At 33.5% G+C, this 20674-nt stretch overlaps 2 protein-coding genes and 1 long non-coding RNA gene across 4 annotated transcripts in view; 1 reads left to right on the forward strand and 2 right to left on the reverse strand.

The window, feature by feature from the left end:
* Positions 1–616: 616 nt before the first annotated feature.
* LOC127705852 (uncharacterized) lies at positions 617–6287 on the reverse strand. The gene is made up of 3 exons (XR_007984068.1): positions 6209–6287; positions 5535–5664; positions 617–758 (listed from the first exon to the last, which is right to left on the reverse strand). It is a non-coding gene; the product is annotated as an uncharacterized LOC127705852 (long non-coding RNA).
* Positions 6288–6443: 156 nt separating this feature from the next.
* LOC127705842 (excitatory amino acid transporter 1-like) overlaps positions 6444–20674 on the forward strand; it is a 38434-nt gene continuing 24203 nt past the window's right edge. For both annotated transcript variants that reach the window (XM_052210190.1, XM_052210192.1), the window contains exons 1-4: positions 6444–6879; positions 7165–7239; positions 12883–13005; positions 18924–19005. In XM_052210190.1, the coding sequence (XP_052066150.1) occupies positions 6735–6879; positions 7165–7239; positions 12883–13005; positions 18924–19005 (425 nt within the window). In that variant the 5' untranslated portion in view covers positions 6444–6734. The remainder of the gene's footprint in view (positions 6880–7164; positions 7240–12882; positions 13006–18923; positions 19006–20674) is intronic.
* On the reverse strand, positions 13927–18694 carry LOC127705848 (uncharacterized). The gene is made up of 2 exons (XM_052210199.1): positions 17361–18694; positions 13927–14125 (listed from the first exon to the last, which is right to left on the reverse strand). The coding sequence occupies exon 1, from the start codon at positions 18644–18646 to the stop codon at positions 17366–17368; it is 1281 nt and encodes a 426-aa protein (XP_052066159.1). The 5' UTR covers positions 18647–18694; the 3' UTR covers positions 13927–14125; positions 17361–17365.

Here is a 20674-nt window from a genome sequence, read left to right on the forward strand (position 1 = left end):
ACCTTAGATGGATTTGGTTATTATTTTAGGTCCTTTTTGGTCGAAAGCTCTTCAAATGTTTCGTTCATTTACATCCTTGGCTTTCAAATATTCGGCTTTGAACGATCATAATGAAGGTAAATCCAGAAAAGCGCTTCGGACCAGTGAAATTTATAAAGTGTTGTTTTTATTTTTTGTAGATCTTGTCCTGCTGAAAATTTTTGCGATTTAAAGTTTCTCTTTAGCAATAATTGTTTTCAAGATAACAGACAAACATACAAGACATTGGTGAAAACCGTCATTTAGGGGAAATGTTTCCTATGAGGAGACGTCTGGTGGTTTTTATGTCAATTGAAAGTAGGTAGATCTCAACATTATAAACATTTCTACCACCTGTCAGATTTTCAAAATAAAAGACATCACTATAATTTTGCACCTATTTCTATTTTTAGCCATACCGGCCATTTTGGTCGGAAAGCGGGATCATCTGACACATGTTGTGAACTAAATACCCCAAGGATGATTATGGTCAAGTTTGGTTCCAAAATGGCCCAGTAGTTTTTGAGGGGAAGAAAGATTTTTGTAAAACTTAATGGACGACGACGACTGATGCCATGTGGGGAATAAAAAATGAGACTAATAATACATTGTGTATTATAGACTACAATTTACAGTGTTATTGTTTTGAGTTGGTTTTTTTTTGCATCCAGAGAAACACCATTCTTAGGTTTTCCAAACAAGCTCTAGAGAATCCTTTTCGTTTGGCCAGTGGAATATGCCTGAAAAAGATATATTTTTTATATATCATCTATACTGGAGTTCCTTTTTAAACTTCTCATATTTAGCTCTTCCAATTTCAAAACTACTCCATTCTCTTTTAATAAATGATGGTTTGATCAGGAATATAGTATGATTGTCTGCTCTAATGTATTGAGACATAACTAGAATTTTACACCTATTTCTATTTTTAGCCATGCTGGCCATGTTGGTCGGAAAGCGGGATCATCTGACACATGTTGTAAACTAGATACATCAAGGATGAATGTGGTCAAATTGGCCCAGTGGTTTTTTATGAGAAGATTTTTGTAGAACTAAATGGACGACGACGACGAATGTCATGAGAATAATAAAACATTGTGTATTACAGACTACAATTTACACTGTTTTGTTGGGTTTTGTTTTTTTTTTTTTGCATTCAGAGAAACATCAATCGTAGTTTTTTCCAAACAATCTCCTGACAATGCTTTTCGTTTGGTCAGTCAATTAAGTATATGACCTTCCAATTTGTGTTAAACTCGAATGGAATTTGCCTGAAAGAGATATATTTTATATTTAGAAATTTTGTAATCGGTGTTTATATTAATGTTTCTTTTATTCTCTGTCCGAACTTGGTAATGTTTTGTTTGAACTTCCAATGAACTAGGACGCACGTGTTCGTATTTAAAGTGTTTGTCAGCTGCACTTCCATCATTTGCTTCTAGAATTTAGCAACAACAGTTTTGTGATATCAAACTATTGCTTCTCACAATTAGACGAAACCAACACGCAATGACAATGATTCGCTTTTTTGACCTATTATGTATGTTTGTTTTGTTCAAACATTGTTTTCAATATAATGGAATTTTATGCGACTGTCATACAAGTTAGAGGTTTAGCTTGCTATAAACAAGGTTTAATCCACCATTTTCTACATACGGAAATGCCTGTACCAAGTCAGGAATATGAATGAATGAACTTTATTCTCACAAAACTACATGTTATAGTTACAGAGAAAATATATATCAATAATTACTTATATTTATATATAAGCATGCACATGTGTGAACAAACGTAACTTAACTTGGAAGACTCACTTTCACCTGTATTATTTTTAAAAACTTACATAATTTTTCTAAAAGGATAGCATTGTCTGAATTGAATAAACCATTAAAACAAATAATAAATTATTATGCAATATGTTGAGATAATTCTCAAATTTCAAATTAGTCTTAAAAATTCTATAACATAGGCATTTAGGTAAGCTATCTATCTGTGACAAACATAACTGTGTGAACTGATCTTTAAGTTTTTGTTCCACACTTTTTGATACCCATTTGTCAGCAAACTGCATATTCCAAATATTAGACATTCCACAATTATCTAAAACATTTTTTATATAAATCAACCATTTACTTTCAAAACCATAGTTATTTAAATTTATAAGTAATAATTGATAAAGAACATGAGAAATTTTACACTCTGTACCGTGTATAATTCGGCCCCAAAAATTAATCATACAAACTTTTGCATAAAGAAATATTGGGAATCTGCCTAGTTCAGCATGAACTATACAGTCTGGGGTTGATTGCTTCAAATGTAAAATGAGTTTGCAAAATTTTAGGTGCACCCGCTCTCATAAGTCAAAGTTTTCAACAAAACCCCAAATCTCTGACCCATATAACAACATATAACAAAACAGCCTTATCAAAGAGGTCTAGTTGACATTCAATAGATAAATTATTAAGTCTACTCTTCTTCAAGATAGAATATATAGCCTTTATTCCTTGGTCTCGTAAATATTTTCTAGTCTGTAAAAATGAACCACTTTTTGAAAAAAATATTCCTAAATATTTATAATTTTTAACAATTTCAATTTCAGTATCATTAATAGAAAAATTCAAATTTTGTGGCATTCTACCATTTGCAAAAACAAGAACTTTTGTTTTATCAACATTTACCTTAAGTTGCCATTTGTTACAATATATGGCATATTTGTTTAACATATTTTGTAATTCAGTGTTACTATCCGCTAATAAAAATTTTGGGGTACTCCATATCGTAACTTGGACAGGCAACATAACGTTACATATTTCGTTTTGGGCTTGATAATGTATTTTGGCAACATATATTATCGTTCCCAAAATTTTCCCGAGTAGTTATGGTGACATCGTAACGAGGAATAGCTCTCATCTTGATTGCTCAGCAGTTCTATTTCACGTCGGTCTATGCCGATCTAGATCTACTTTTAGTATAGTTCAGAAAAAAGTTTGGATTTGAATTTCACCTTAATATAAATATTAGTAAAGTACTTTTATTATTGTGAAAAAAATGATCAAACGGTATAAACTTGTATGACAGTAATTTATAAATCTCTTTAAAAAATATCTATACTAAAAATAAATTCAAGAACAGAACAATTTGTAGTTTACTATTATCATGAAACGACAAGGTATACCGGAAAGTACAAGTGTGTATAGACAATAAATAAAGTACAAGTGTGTATAGACAGGGGCGTAGCTACCCGGAGGCATGACAGCACGTGCATCCACGTCGTTTTCACTAAAAATAAAACACAGAGAGAGAGAGTGAGGGTCAAAGTTAACTTATAAGAATTAGTCTTTTTAAGTATGCATTTTAAAAACTACACAAAGAATAAGAGCAAGAGGAATACACATGCAGCGAAATTTTTAATCCTGTAAGACATGTATTCATGTGTACGATAAATACATACAATTGGTGTAAACATGGCGGAACTTTTTATATTGTGGACATTGTTTAGAAAAAAAACAAGCTACATAGTTGTCGGTACCACCACCATAACGTATACTCGCCTTGAGAGCAAAAAAAAAACATAATCCCTTTAGGGTTAACAAAAAAACTTCAAAAATATTATTTTCCGCTTCGCCCCAAAGCACACATCTTACTAGAACGAAGACTCTTCAACTCGTATCTATCCGGGAATAATGACTGTTACCTTGTGAACTAGTTCAAAATTGACCAAGTATGTAGGTCTTGACAACACGAATACTTCATTTTCACAACACGTAAACGTATTCCAGTCCTGGTGTGCATGTAATATTTGCTACTGGACATTAATAACCATTCGATCAATCAATAGTTTCCGTAAACTAATAGATGAGAAGTTGGAACTGCTGTTATTATAAAGAAAGTACACATTTTCCAGTACATGTATTATGTATTTATTTTACAAAAAACATCTTGTATATAGATTCGATAATTCGAAATCGTTTCTATATGGGCCGGTTATACGAATAGTTGATTGTAAAAGCATTTAAATAAAGTGTTAATTCTAACTCGTTTTACTGGACTATTTGGTCATTCAATTTTATAATGAATTTTCTGTCCGAGTCGGACACTAAACTGCTGATTCTTGTTCGAAAGAAACACCAAACTTTTAACACACTTATCTTCACTTTTATCATCTAGATATTGCCATACAACTGGTCGAATGCACATGTATTTGTTAATAAGCTGGATAATTAACAAACGCAGATCATGACTGAAATATCGCGATCAAAGTACCATTTCCTCTGAAAAAGTTCGAGAATTCCTAATTGCGTAAAATTAGAAATTCTTATCTCTCTCTTGTAGAGTTTACACACAGAATTTTTAAACATCTAAATCCATATGTTCAGCAAAATATTAGAGAATGTGTCCACCAAGTATCTGGTATCCAAAGATGTTTATTCTAACAGAAACTCCACATATAATATTGTGTTTTTGTATATTGTTTTTTTTTTTTATACATCTACTTTGCTCAATACAAATACTAGCATATGGAACAAATCTCAGTGATTTTAAAAGCTCTGACGGCGTACAAAAAACGCAAACGACAATGTTTAGTCTTCATTCGACTCGAAATTAAACAAATAGTTGACCAAAAAAACCACAACAAAAATGTACAAGTTTTATTATGGTTGTGATTGTTTTGAAACGCTATAAATGCTGATCTTCCCCTGGCCCCCTACCAGAGATTTGCCCTGGAACTACTGGGTGCCTTAGGCGGCCCCCTAACCCTTCGCCCTTTAGTTTGTGATTCCACTTCATTAAGACGGTAGCTACGCTCCTGATAGACAATAAATAAAGTACAAGTGTGTATAGACAATAAATAAAGTACAAGTGTGTATAGACAATAAATAAAGGTTTGTAAGTAACGTCAAATTATCATAATCACTAACATTTCTCCTATTTTTTATGCATATAAGATTAAAATTATGCCTATTCACAAAAAAATCTCAATATTTCAACTTTCCTATAATTTTCATTTCCCCCCGCGTTTTTTCGCTAACACTTTCTTGCAGTACGCCTATATTAAGACGTTTGGGAACTTTAATGCACAGCCAGTCTGGATGGAAAAAATGCCTTGGCACTGAACGCGTATTTTCACTATTGGCTCATGGCAAAAAAGATGGTTAACAACAGAGGTATTTATGATACAATTTTTTTTCATTTCCGAAAACAGTATTATTATTTTAAAACAGCTCGAAATAAGCAATATATATAAACCTGAAAAATTACTCCGGTATTAAACCTTGCAGGGGACGTCGAAACGTCCTGCATTTTCGCGCTTACGTTGAGGTTATCAAAGGGGGTGGGGGGTAAATTTGGCGATTTAATGCTTTGACATCAAGGCCATCCTTTCCCTGTATTATCGTTGTCGTTAAATGTTATTATACCGGTTGTTGTTATAGAATTATTAGATGATAGGTACATGTAATTGGAGAATAAGTGGTAGATTGTTGTGTTTGCAGTATATAGTAGTATTCATTCCATACCTGGCTAGTAAATTGTTTGTACTAACAAGTCTCGGTTCCTGATCCATTTCAGTGTAGAACCCTCTGATGAATGACCCTGCGTATGATGGACAGGTACTGGACATGAAAGGGGGAATCATAGTACTGGTAGCTGTGATTACCATCAAATTTAAGAAAATACGAATATTTCAAGGTAAACAATAGATATCGATGTATAAACATGTATGAATTGTACATAACTATGAAACACGGAAAACTTGTTAGAATAACAAGCCTACTTTTTTACACTCTCATTTTCTTTTACTAATATGATAAATGTGTCAAAGCAAAGAGTTGTATATTTAGATATACAATTTCTTGTTCAAAGTAGCTATGCATGATGTCTGCACCTATCTGGTTATATTATGTTTGTGGTAACAATCGCCATCTTCAAATGAATAATTAAACAAATTAAATACTAAAAATATCATTGTGTTTAGACATAATTATATAACAATTAACACTAACGATAAAGATAGCAGTACATTTCCTACTTCATTTCCTCCTTGACTTTTTAAAGACTTATGCTCTGTAAATATAGAAAACATTTATTTTTTATTTTGCTAAAAATGACACAAATCTACTTTTAAAAAACCTTTTTTATGTTTACAGAATTAAACTATATGTTAATGAAAAATCAATAATAATATATATACCTCATTTTCTTTTGTCAGAATCCATCTTTATTTTAGCGGGGGAAACTCGTGTAGATAGTTGATAATTAAACGACGCATTTTACGCGAGTGCATAGTTTCAAAGTGTATGCATCGTTTGTGTTAGAAAGGAATGCACTCTTATATTTCATTTATTGACTAATTTACATGTTGTATTGTGCAATTGTCCCCTCATACATATTGCTACATCTGCGGATCATGTCAAAACAATGATGTCTTGACAAATGAACTCAGGAATAAAACAGACAGTTAGATGAATTAGCTTTGTACATATCTCGAACAAAAATGTCTTATTGACAACGAAGTATTTATTAAAGACGACACATTTGTTTAATTGCTTGTTGGTAAATATATATATATACATTTGTTATGCAGACTTCATTATCAGGTAAATGGCAAGTGTTGATACTACAATGTACCTATCCGTAGATTATTTCATACAATTAAAACACAGGCTAGGTATTGATAAACCGTCAGTTAACAGTATCAAATTACTACAAGAGTGAAAATGGCGTCAAGTGATAAAAGTTGTTTATATTTCATAAAAACCAATCTCTTGGTGATTTTGACACTGATTGGAGTAATTGTTGGATTTGCTATTGGAATTTCTGTCCGTGAGCTTCACCCTTCTGCAGATGCTCTTATGTGGATCGGTAAGTTTCACTCTATATTCATGATATTCATATTGGTAGATTTCAATAAAGATGGATACATTTGAACATAAACGTTACAACTTAATAGTAACTATGAACTTACAAGCAAATTTCTAGACATGAAAGTATTGATATAATGTGTTATTGAAATTATTGTTATTTAGCTCTGAATGCAAAATTGCCATATGGATTTTTTGTGTGTAATAATTTCGTCTTAGTGAATCATTTTTTAAAGTATTTTTAAAGGGATTTTATTACAAATACAAAATGTCTGTTGTTCTATAGGTATCCTTGGTGAGCTGTACCTAAATGTCATTAAAATGATGATTGTTCCACTGGTAGCATCTTCTATAATATCAGGTACTCTTTTTTATTCATATAAAATCAAAAAATCCAATTTCTCAAAAACACTCTTAGTTAACGACTTAAATGCACCAACCTAATACACAGCTATATAAAGCATTCAAAAGCTGATTATCTGTACTTTCTGTTCTGACCGGTTGTATGAAATAATAAAATAATTCCAAATCAAACACAAATTAAGACGTTTATTGCGCAATATTTACAGAAAATGCAGTTCTTAAAAATTCCTCAAAAATGAAACAATTGCTATAAAAGCCAAATATGTCATAGGGTCAATATTGATCTGCCCAAAATGAATTAAAAATTATCGGTTATATGTAAAAGCTTTTTTTTTAATCATTTTACAGTGCAATTAGTGCTGTTTTTGTTTTTTTGTTCGCCGATACAGCCTTCTCTTGAAGCGTTTACACTTGCCCTATAATACCGCCATCTGCATATAGGGATCATTTTGCTGTTCTATGTATAGAAAACATATTCACTGTTGTCAATATCAGGAAGAAAATAATTTGTCAAAATTAAAGAAGGAAAAATTAAAAAGGGAAAATGAATTTACGAACTTTATACGGTAAAATTTGTGTGTTTTTTTTTAAGTCAAACTTATTGATTTTTCAAGTCATTGAAGTCTTGATGAAATGCCAACTGACTTTGATCTTAAATCGGTGGCATAATTGCAATTAGTAACCTGCCTTTGGAACGACTCAGTTGAACTTTGTGTAATATTAACGAACTATCAAAGTTATTTCGTTTTTTACGCTTTTCTTCATATTATGCAAACCAATTCTTAAAAAAAACTATGTCAGTTTATATCAGACAGCTGTATAAATATGTTACCTAATATGTAAATTCGGTTTAACCATATATATATAATTCGTCTAAACAACAGCCCAACAATGTTAGATCTGTAAATTTGCGGAAGCAAATTTTTTGTTCTTCCCTGGCCGGGATTCGAACTCATGCTTATATATATATATATACATTTATTGTTTTCTGTTTGGTATTAAATTAATAATTAAGATCCATTTTGTTACATCTGGTGATCCGTTTATTTGGCAATCGCCGTGGCAGTCAGCAGGTTTTAAGAACATCCGTTGTTCGACCTGCTAGTCAAATGCGTTTTGTTAAAATATACTTTTTCACTTTTTTGGTCTTTTGGAAAAATGTTGTTTGTGCTGTATTTAGACCCCTCTACCAAGGAATTTGTTTTGCATGTACACGTATAAAAATTGCGGTTTTTATTAAACGCAATCATAGGTTTGAACGTCGCTTTCAATTTAGACTTGTATATATACATGTATGTACATTTAAATGTTTCACCTTTCGATGAGTCAATTTTCTATCAATGAGTGACGGGTGAGATACCGAAAGTCACCTACTACTAAAATAGCACTTTCGGTTTTGTGGATAATTTTATATACCTTTTAAGGTCGACGAATTTTTGAATGTATACAATGAACAATGCACGATGCAGTTGAAACAGCCAAGGAGACGAGTTTTCTAATTTATATTAGATAATTTAGAATTCCACTTTTCATTAATCATATATTATTTATTTATTTATCGTTTTATCTATTTTTGGCAGACTTAATTGACATAAGAAAGTCTTTTATTTCTCTTAATTTTTGTTATGAAATTACAGAAAATAGAAAGAGTTTGTTTTTTTCAGGCTGGAAGTTACATTTTGTACAATACATATTGAAATATCAAAGTTCCGCCCCCTAAATTTACACCACAATCAGGAATACCACATGTATTTATATCCTTAAACTTTTTCACATTTTTTAGAATGGTGTTCCGTCAACCTAATATTATCTATATACTCTTTTAATGTAGAACTGCTTAAAAGCTGAGTTCTTTCAGATGGTTGTATAGTGGGCAACTATATGTTATGATTGGTTGTTAAGTTAGCATTATGAGTGACTATAGTAAATTAATGATGTTGAAAACTGACTTAATTTTAATTTGGTTTTAGGTAATTGACGTTGAATCAAAAAGAAATAATTTGGTTTTCACTCAGTTTTATTATTTTTACTAGCATTTCATTAAAAATAGGCGCTGTGTATTTAACATACGTCATAATATGTAAACATTCGTTTGATAAATGACGTTAAATATCTTTAAAAAAAAATATATTTGTTTTTGTACACTATTTTGTTATTCAGAAGACAGAATATGCAATAATGCAGATATCTTTAGAAAAGAGAAATTGTCAGTTCTTAACCTTAGGTTTGATCTTGATTTGACGTAAATTGCACCGTAAGAATATTTTTACGCCCGGACAAACAATATAGTTCATAATTATAACATGTCTTCGAACAGAATATGATTTAGCCGTGTGTTCGGTATGCGATTAAAACTCTAATATATATATGGTTAATGTCTATCCACCATAAACTTTAGCTTCAAATAATGTGTTTGATGATCTTTGATAATTAGCTGTTTCAGAATCTAATGCATTGTGGGTAATGTTTTCAAAAGCGTACACCAAAACGTTGTGAAACAAACAACGCCCTTAATAAGGATATCCAAATTTACATTACTGCTTCAATATTTCATTAAATAGCTGAATTATACATATAGAACAAATTCAAACAAAGTCAATTTTCACTGATTAATCTGTTACAAATTAAAAATGTCTCAAAGAAGATGTTCCTGTATTTTCTAAGCTGTCAGACTATTATCAACATTAGTTCATGCACTTAAATGGTCCTATATGATAAAAACATCTTCAGTATTGTTTACGTAATCTAATTACATAATTTTGAAGGTCAAATTTACTTTTCGACCGATCAGACATCAGCAATACAGTATTTCGTATACATGTATTTAAGAATTCTTCGTTCAGTCACAGTTTAGATGACCTGAAAACTCTCTACCTCTAAATGGCAAATATTTCGTGCATGTTCAGGACGAGAACAAATTAACCATTATAACTATACAAGCTAGATTCTGCAATAGGGCACCGACCGGGATGACAGGCGGGAAATTTGGAATGCAATTGAAAATGATGGTATACTAGTATTTGATAGGAAGATAATTTTTTCCTTGCAACAAACACCTTACATACCCTTCAAAGAGTTGTTACAAGGGTTCTTAACGTGTCTAGAGCGTACGCTCTCTCTCTGCACGAGCCATCTGATATAACGTCTCCATTCTGACTGCACATTTATATATTCTTCACACCTTAACTGAAGCCCCACTCTGCAAGGGCTTTTACTACCGGAAGGAAGAAGACCAAGAGTGACCATATTTCTATAATCCAGTCAACCCGCGGGGAGGAAATACATCTAGTATTAATATAATTTTCGTAAATAGTTACCAAATAATTTGCATGTACATGTATGCATAAAGTAGACACATTATGTCTAGACAGTATTTTTTTTTATTATTGCAACGATAGTTTTATTAACCTTATCATTTTTATTGTTAGTACGTATAATGATTCACCTTCTAACTCTTATAAAATTATAAACTTATCTGGCTAATTCGTTCTGGACGTAAGACCATAACCTGATGTATGATAATGTCAACACTTCTTTGTGTTATAATGTGCATGGCGTTGAATAATCAACTAATATTAGTGTTACATATATGCCCGTTTCAATGGGTCAATATGTACAAACTTTTCTATATGACTGTGTACAGTTTTAAAACTTGTTTTGAACTTTTGAAAGACAATTAGAGAATTAAAAAAGCCTTGATTTATTTCCAATGGACAATTATTTTTTTCCAACCGTACGCCTCCGACTTCTTATGTAGTTATCACTTTTTCCAACCATACAGCTCCGACATCTGATGGAGTTATCGCTTTTCCTAACTGTACTCCTCTGTCATCTGATGGAGTTTTCGCTTGTTTCAACCGTACACCTCTGTCAATTGAGTGAGTTATCGCTTGTTCAACGGTGAACCGTACAAATCCGTTACCTGATGGGGTAATCGCTTTTTCAAACTGTACTCCTTGTCTCTTTTGGAGTTATCGCTTGTTTCAACCGTACACATCCAACATCTGATAGAGTTATCGTTTGTCCCAACCGTACACATCCAACATCTGATAGAGTTATCGTTTGTCCCAACCGTACACATCCAACATCTGATATTATTATACTTCACGTTAAAATGCCATATTTTGATTGGCTAATACGAGGGTGTTTATTTACTCTATCACATGGCTGAGCTGGTGACTTTTTTTTGAATGTCACCCTCTCGTCCAAGACCAATCAAAAATCGGAAATTTAAAGGATAATGAATTGAATTTACATCAAGTAATTAAATACAATGCTTAAGTTCTACGTGTTGGCTCAGATTTTATTATTTGACTGTCAAAATAAAAAAATAAAACATCTTGTCTCACTTTTGTTGTTTTTTTCTAATACCCATAACGTTGTTATCTACGTGACGTCATTGAAAATACTTTTACAATGAAATTAATCTGTAAAAGACAATAATGATAGGACATTCAGTATGATAAATTAAATAACACATAGCTGAGATGGTGATAGAGCAGATTGGTACCCCTCGAAAAAGCATTGTCAACCTTGGCTTCGCCGTGGTTGACAATGTTTTCTCGGGGTAACAATCTGCTCTATCACCCTCTCAGCTATGTGTTATTTATATAGAGTTATCGCTAGTTTCAACCGTACACATCCAACATCTGATAGAGTTATCGTTTGTCCCAACCGTACACATCTAACATCTGATAGAGTTATCGTTTGTCCCAACCGTATCCATCCAACATCTGATAGAGTTATCGTTTGTCCCAAACGTACACATCCAACATCTGATAGAGTTATCGTTTGTCCCAACCGTACCCATCCAACATCTAATGGAGTCATCGCTTTTTCCACCTGTACTCCTCCGTCATCATCTGTTGGAGTTTTTGCTCGTTCCACCCCTACACCTCCGACACCTGATGGGGTTTTCGCTCGTTCCAACTGTACCCTCTGTCATCTGATGGAGTTTTATCTTTACCCAACTGTTACGATAAAACCTACAAAACGCATGTTTAGAAAGAGATGGCATGTCGCAAGCCTCGATCAAACATTAGTGAGCAATATCCATAAAAATTCAGTTTTGCTAATACATGTATAACCATCTTCGGTATAATCAGCATTTCTGAGTAATACATATAGACACACGATTGCTTGATGCAATTATACATGCAGTAGCCAAATTATATTTGGTAACTACTAGACTTTAATTGGATCACTATTTTAGACGTATTTCTATACCAAAGAGTATTTTATAATAGTTAATCTTTACTTTTTCATATTATTGGTAGGTCCTTTTATTTCATAAATATGTGTTTGAATTCGTGAAATATTAACGATAAAAATTCAATAAAGATAATGTTCTCGAGGGACAACGACAGCGACAGTGAAAACAAATTGTCTACCGTCACACAGGGATTTATATAGTAAGAAGACTAACAAATACTATATAAGTCCTTACGTCGCACTATGATCATTTGACTTTCGCGGAATCAGTGATTGGAGGTACACGTATATAATAATGCCCAAATCAAGGAAAGGGGCTTGTGATGTTGTTTTAATCATGTACATAACGAAAGAATTTTGTATGTTGTATGTTAATACTTGTAAGCATGTAGTTATACATAAGTCGTTATATACCAGCTTATTTTTGTAGGGACAGCCTCACTAGACCCAAAATTCAACGGTAAAATAAGTTTGGTAGGAATATCATTTATTTTAATAACAAACTTCTTTGGAACAGTACTTGGAACTGTGCTATGTGTAGTTATAAATCCAGGTTAGTTTCCTCTTGTTTCTTTCAAATCATGTATTTGTTCATTCTTATTAGTTATAAACATGAAAATGTTTTAAGTTCTGCTTTTTTTTTACACTTATTGTTTCGCACTTAAATCGGTTGCATACGTTTAAAACAATCAAGAACAAGTTTTGCAAGTGCCATTTTTTACGTCATGAAAAAGTTGCGTATTTTTTTCTGAAAATTATCCGAACTTATCAAGATTTTTCAACCAATACTTATTTACTTTTTTAAAGAAAAAATCTACTATATTGATTACCCAAATTGCTCATCTATGTATACAATGCTAGCTCATGCAATATACATGTACATAATTTCAGATTTTATGAGGGCGCAAAGCGCCCGAAATGAAATATTGATTATATGATAAGATTAGAGTGAGATATAATAATGCATTGACCTTCAATTCTAATCAAATAACAGCTCTTTAAAGTACACCCCTGAATAAAAAATGTTACAATCCAGGTAATACCTTACTGCGCATGCCCATAGGTAACATCGTATACCTCGGGCTACAATAGATTGACTTTCAATGAAGCCAAACCTAAAACTTCAAACAATTATGTTTGATATAAAACAACCAAAACCAAGATCTGAACCAATAAAATATCATGTTCTTGTTCAAATGATGTAGATCTGCTACGAAAGTAACCGATTCAGTAAACAATGGATATAGTTTTACCATAGACATATTTCTACGCATCTGGATAATGAATAAACAAATTGACACCCAAAATACCAATTATCACTTCACTAAGCAAAAAGCAAAATCCAACATCTAAAGTCTTTTTTCCTGGTGTCCAAGACCAAGTATTACCACCTGTGAAGTCTGACCAAACATCTGAAGACTGAACTGTTTGGACTGAATAGATATAATAAGGCAGTTACTTAAAAAAAAATAACTACAGAAAATAATCATTTGTATTATCAAATGTACATCAAAAAATTTCACAGAGTATACACGGTAAAGTCAGTAATTTCTTTATAGTCCACGAAAAAACTGCATATAAATGTTCTTTATCATATTCCGCCACACTGCCACAATACTGCAATTATTGTTTGGAATACCAGTCATATACATGTCCATCCAACGCTATCCGTTCTGAAAAATATAATGATATAGATGTATATTTCAAGTTTGCATTCGAGAATAAACATTCTGTGTAATATTTCATATTTTATTAAATACTGTTTAGAAATACTTAGATCAAGAGTCGTCTTATTGTTATCATACCACATCTATTTGCAATGTATTTAATTTCTCTATAATAATGCATTTGGGTGGGATGGGTGGGAAATGCATTATTATATCTCACTCTAATCTTATCATATAATCAATATTTCATTTCGGGCGCTTTGCGCCCTCATAAAATCTGAAATTATATTTCTAAGATTTTCGTGAGATATAATAATGCACGTTTAAAGCAAGCTTACCATTTCTAAAACTTTATCTGCAAAACCCGCTTTTTCATTAGTCCTAAAATAAAATTTATTAAACGTTCTAGTGTTGGACCAATCTGCCATGGACAAAATATCATCCATACTGATGCCACTCATAGCTGCCTTGCTAGTTGAGACCATGCGACAAGAATGTGCTTGAAACAATGAGATGTCGATTCCTGCCTCCTTCATAACCCATTTAATCCAATTTCCAACTGTCTGTGAAGATAGACCTTTAAAAGGTTTCTTAGTTGACCTTAATAAAGGATCAGGTTCATTTTTACTTACAGGCCTTAAATGTTCAGTTCTCAATTCATATTCATGTATACAAGAAATAACACATAATTTTTTCTTTGAAAATTTGCAGTATTTCACTGATCTGTTATTGCAATCTTTTTGTGTTTTAGACAGACCCGGTAAGTGAAAAATTATACTACTTTTGTCTCTGGACATGAATCTTCTGTCTAACCTTGCAATTTCAGATATCCTTTTAGGCGCTGCCAAAGCCAATAAAATTGATAACTTTTTACCTAAAATTGAAAAATCAAGTTTTTTGTTTATTGGTAAAGCGGATAAATATTTGAGAACAATATCCAAATCCCATGAAAATTGGTATTTTGGTAAAGGTGGGTTATTTTGTAGAACACCTTTCATTAACTGTTTTACTATAGGTAATTGACCAATTGGGACGCCATCGATATATGGCAAGACTGAAGATATGGCCGAACGGTGAACATTTAAAGTTCTGTATTGATACCCCTCTTTATACATCCAAGTCAAAAAATCTAAGATAGCGGCCAAAGGTGCTGAAAAGGGATCAATTTCCCGTGAGTTACACCAGCTAGACCACTTATTCCAGGCACTGTCGTAAGAAGATCTTGTTCCTGATTTCCAAGACCCAAGGAGTAATTCTTTAGTTTCCTCTGAAATTCCAATTGAGTTAAATGATCTCCGGAGACCGTCCACCCTGCTAATTTTAATGTTTTGTTCAGAATCAGTGGGTGTGGCTCTTTCATGGGAGACAATAAAGTGTTGTGACTCATGGGAAGTAACACTGGGTAATCTACTGACATTTGAAGTAACAGAGGGTACCAAGCCTGGGATTGCCAAACTGGAGTTATCAGAATTATCTGACTGTTCTCCTCCCGAACTTTCGCCAGACACGTACTTATTAGACAGAACGGGGGAAAAGCATAACCCTTTATCTCTCTCCAGGATTGGAGAAGGGCATCTACCGCTTTCGCTTGGGGATCTGGCTTCCAGCTGAAAAATTGATTCAGATGAGTATTTGACCTGTCTGCAAACAGATCTACATTGCATGGGCCTATGCGTTTCATGAGACTTTTGAAAAGTATCGGACTTAACCGCCAATTGCTGAAATCCGCATAATGCCTGCTTTCCCAGTCTGCTATAACATTGCTTTTTCCTGGGATATAGTCCGCAGTGATTGTTAATTGCCTTTGAAGACACCAATCCCAAAACTGATTTGCAAGGGAATTTAGTTTTTTTGACACCGTTCCCCCCATTTTGTTTACATATACAATTGCTGTCGTGTTGTCCATTTGTATAAGAATATGCTTGTTTTGTAGATTTTTGGCATACGATTGTACTGCGAACATAGCTGCTTTTAGCTCGAGCTGATTTATATGGAGGGATTTTTCCTCGTCTAACCAAAGCCCACCTATACTTATCTGTTGACATGTTGCTCCCCATCCCGACATACTTGCATCCGACTGAATGGTTAAATGGGGTTCTGGTCTTAGTAACGCTTTCCCGTTCCAAGACCTCAGTTTGGTTACCCACCAATTCAACTCGTTCTGAACTTCCTCGTTTAACTGGATTTGGTGATCGTAATGGCCCCCCAAATGCAGGGCTTTTGTTTTCAATATTTGTAAACTGCGATAATGCAGAGGACCTGGAAGGACAGCTTGATTGGTTGCTGTTAACTGACCAATCAACTGAGCTAAATCTCTTGCTGACACTTTCTTGTGTTCTAGCATTAATTTTGAACTGTTCTTTATTTTCTCTACCTTCTCTTTCGGGAGAGACAAAGTCAACAACTTTGAGTTTACTGTATAACCCAGAAACTCCATTGTTTGTGAAGGTTCCATTACGGACTTGTTTGTATTGATCAGAAAACCTAAGCCCCTTAATATTGACAAAACTGTTGAGAGATCTGACAAAATTTTCTGATTTGACTGATTCATTATTAGAATATCGTCTAGGTAAACTATCAGACGTACACCCAAACGTCTCAATAAAGTCATGGGAACCTTCATCAGTTTTGTGAATATTCTTGGGGCTACTGCAATCCCAAACGGGAGGGACCTGAATTCCATTATTTTTCCCTGCCAAAAAAATCTGAGGTATTTTCTGTGTTCTTTTGCTATTTGCAATGTCAAATATGCATCCGTTAGGTCTATTTTTACCATCCAATCGTTCTTCAAAAGAAGATCTTTCAACAAATGAATTCCCTCCATTTTGAAATGTTCGTAACGTAAAAAAACATTTAGGCCTTTTAGATTTATAACAGGTCTTTGACCCCCTCCCTTCTTTGGTACCAGAAAAATGTTGCTTATGAACGAATCCTTTGTCAGGAAAGACTGTGTTATGGCCTTCTTGTTCAAAAGTCCTGTTATTTCTTTGTTTATCAATTCCTGATTCTCTTGATTGAAAAAGGCTTGATTTGGTATTTGATTTTGGTAAGGTGTTGCTAAAAAATCTAATTTTATTCCTTTTACACACTGGAGAACCCAAGGATCTTTTGTTATTGAGTTCCAATTCTGTAGGAAAAGACTTACCCTTCCCCCTACAGGAATAGAATTTTGATTGATAATGCAATTCATTGGTAATTGGAAATAGTTTTGTATATGACTTAAAGTTTTCTCTTGACCTACCCGTTCTATCGGTTTGCAGGTTTCTTGAACACTTGGTTGTTCTGAGGTTGGGTCTGGATTTGGTTCTGGGTCTGGTTCTGGCGCTGATTCTGGCGCTGACCATAACTGTTCCCCTGTCTGTTCTGTGACTGGTTTCCCTGCCAAGGTCTCTTCCCTGAAACTTGTGGATGGAGAGCTTGTCTGCCGCCCACAGACTGCAGGTTGTTTGTGGGCCCCTGCTGAAAAAACTGATCATTTTTCCTATTAAAATGAGGTTTACCAGCATGTTTTTTCTTGTTAGAAAACAACAACATTTCTCTAAGTTCTTTGTTATCCTTGTTTTCTTTAGCCAAAGATTTTAGAAATTTATTACCAAAAAGTTGACCCTTAGATTTTGCCAAAGCTTTCTTACCTTTCTTCTCATTTAAAAAATCTAGACTATCTGGCATTGTTTTAACTAACATTGCTTTTCTCCTGTCAGTGTTATAAACATAGTGAGCATTACCTGCTAGCACAATAGCCCTCTGTGTTAATTGAATTACATCAGCAGGGTCCATACCTTGATTACCTTTCTTAATCCTATGTGCTTCAGACCATAAACGGGACAGAGGACCCATAACATCTAGAATGCGTAGCTGTGTGTTAATTTTACTTCTCTCTAGTCTAGCATTCCACTTTCTACCTTGAAAATAATTTTTCTTAAAAAATCTATCTGTTTCAAGAGCCTTTAATCCTTTAGAAGAAGGAATAGGCCAATTCAAAGACATATCTTGTCTCGTCTTTTTACTTATACCCTTTAGAGCATACTTCTCTATATATTTGGTAATATGAGATGGTACTTTTTCTTTTTTATCTTTAGACAAAGAAGGTTCTGGGTCAAACGCTTCATTGTCTTCTGAACTCTCTGATTCAGAGTTACTAGAAGATGATTCACTGCTACTAGTATTTTCAGAGGAACTGCTAGAATGATTAACAACTTTCCTGTGTTTAATCTTACCTTTTCTGTTAGGTACGGAATCGTCCCGTTTCCGTTTAGGGTTTTTGGTATCTAGGTCAGACCAGCTCTGTCTGACATCTTCTTCTGTCCCGTCGACCAACGACATTTCATCATCTTGACGAGAAGAGATATTTCTCCTCGCCTTGTGAGAAGAGCCCAAAGACTCGACTACCTTATCAGTTTCTACCGCCACTGCGGTAAAACTTTCATTTTCTTCAATGACCCTATGGTCTTCCGAATCAAGTGCACCGCTCTCTCGAGACGGTGTAGGCATCCCTAACGGAATGTCATTGAGTTGGGCGTTAGCCATGCTAACTAAAATAATAAACCCACTAACCTTTAAATAATTTGGAAAAAACGTCTTAACTCAAAGAGAGCTAAATTGAAAGTCAATCTATTGTAGCCCGAGGTATACGATGTTACCTATGGGCATGCGCAGTAAGGTATTACCTGGATTGTAACATTTTTTATTCAGGGGTGTACTTTAAAGAGCTGTTATTTGATTAGAATTGAAGGTCAATGCATTATTATATCTCACGAAAATCTTAGAAATATAATCCAGTATGTAATATAGAGTTTTATTGCAGGTGGCCGATCATCAAAATTGGGACCAGTTTCTGCAGCAAAAACCAATATACAAACACAGGATGTATTTGCCGATTTATTAAGGTATTGAATACTAACATAGGCACCATGATAAATTCGCCGATTTATTAGGTAATAACTACTTGTATCGACACCATGATACATTCGACGATTTATTAAGGTAATAAATACTAACATCGGCATCATGATACATTTGCCGATTTATTTAGGTATTTAATACTAGCATCGGTACCATGATACATGGTGCAGTTTATATATAAGCAAACCCTAGTTAAATGGATATTTATATATATCTCAAAGATAAAAAAAAAATCGGCGGGCAAATAAAAAAAACATCAGCTTTTCGAAGCCAGTGTTGTAAAAACTATTAAGGTACGTAATACTATCTTGTTTTATTGAAAAAAGTGTTGTTTCTACCAATACGAGGAATAGATTTAAAGGTTCAAAGGTCATTAATTCATTAACATTGAAAAATAAAACCAGATATACACATGTATGAACAAATTAGATAACTATTAACCCTATTAAATTCATCATGCTTTTCAAAGAATGTTAATACGATTCAAGATTCAAGATTTTATCTATAACCTCAGACAAATGTAGTGTACTAGATGACAATATAAATACAAGATAAGATCATAAATAGCGAGACAGGACAGGCCAAACACTAATACATAGTGTGGTATAAAAACATTTTCTATTAATTGAAGTATTTCATAATTTTCTTAAAGAAAATAGATCATTTCTTTTGCACTTGTACGTTACATAAAGACAGCAGAACAAGAAATGTGTTCATGCTTGCATTAATTACAAAATAATATGGTATAAACTCTGATCTAATAAAGGCAACAGTGGTATACCGGTGTCCAAAAGTCATAAATCGATTGAGAGAAAACAAATCCGGGTTACGCACTAAAATCGAGGGGAACACATCAACTATAAGAGGAAAACAAAGGAACAACAGGAACACTGAAGCGCAACAAAAATAAACGCCAACATACATAGAAACGAACTATTTGATAACAACTGCCATATTCCTGACTTGGTACAGGACATTTTAAGAAAAATGGTGGGTTGAACCTGGTTTTATGGCTAGCCAAACCACCCGCTTATATGACAATGTTAAAAAATATCGCTAAAATGACAACACTACATGACAGAAATACAGCACAAACATACGCAAGAACACTCATCACAGAGAAACGCACAAACAAATAATATAATAGTCGACACAACATGCAAACTGCAGAACAACAACGAACATCTTCCATCAACGACAGACACCACAGGATATCACAAACAGTGACGCCCTTACGTAACGAACATGCAATCTCGAACTTTATACAATCATTTTAACAATACCAGTCCAAACAATTTCATGACAATGATGGTATTGAAAGGCAATTTCATAATTATTTGGACTACAAACGATAAGACATAACACATAATCCAACCGAAATCATAACAACATCACAAATAAATATATGAATGTTGGATGCACTAAATACCGAGACACGTCGTATAGCAATGCAAATTCACACTCGGTAAAACAGTCATATTCGGGAATATGACAATGATGGTATTGAAAGGCAATTTTATAATTATTTGGACTACAAACGATAAGACAAAACACATTATCCAACCGAAACCATAACAGAAACATAAAAAATAAATACACGAATGTTGGATGTACAAAATACCGAGACACGTCGTATAGCAATGCAAATTCACA

This window comes from Mytilus californianus, unplaced genomic scaffold (assembly GCF_021869535.1).
Source record: "Mytilus californianus isolate M0D057914Y unplaced genomic scaffold, xbMytCali1.0.p SCAF_6, whole genome shotgun sequence".
Taxonomy (NCBI): domain Eukaryota; kingdom Metazoa; phylum Mollusca; class Bivalvia; order Mytilida; family Mytilidae; genus Mytilus; species Mytilus californianus.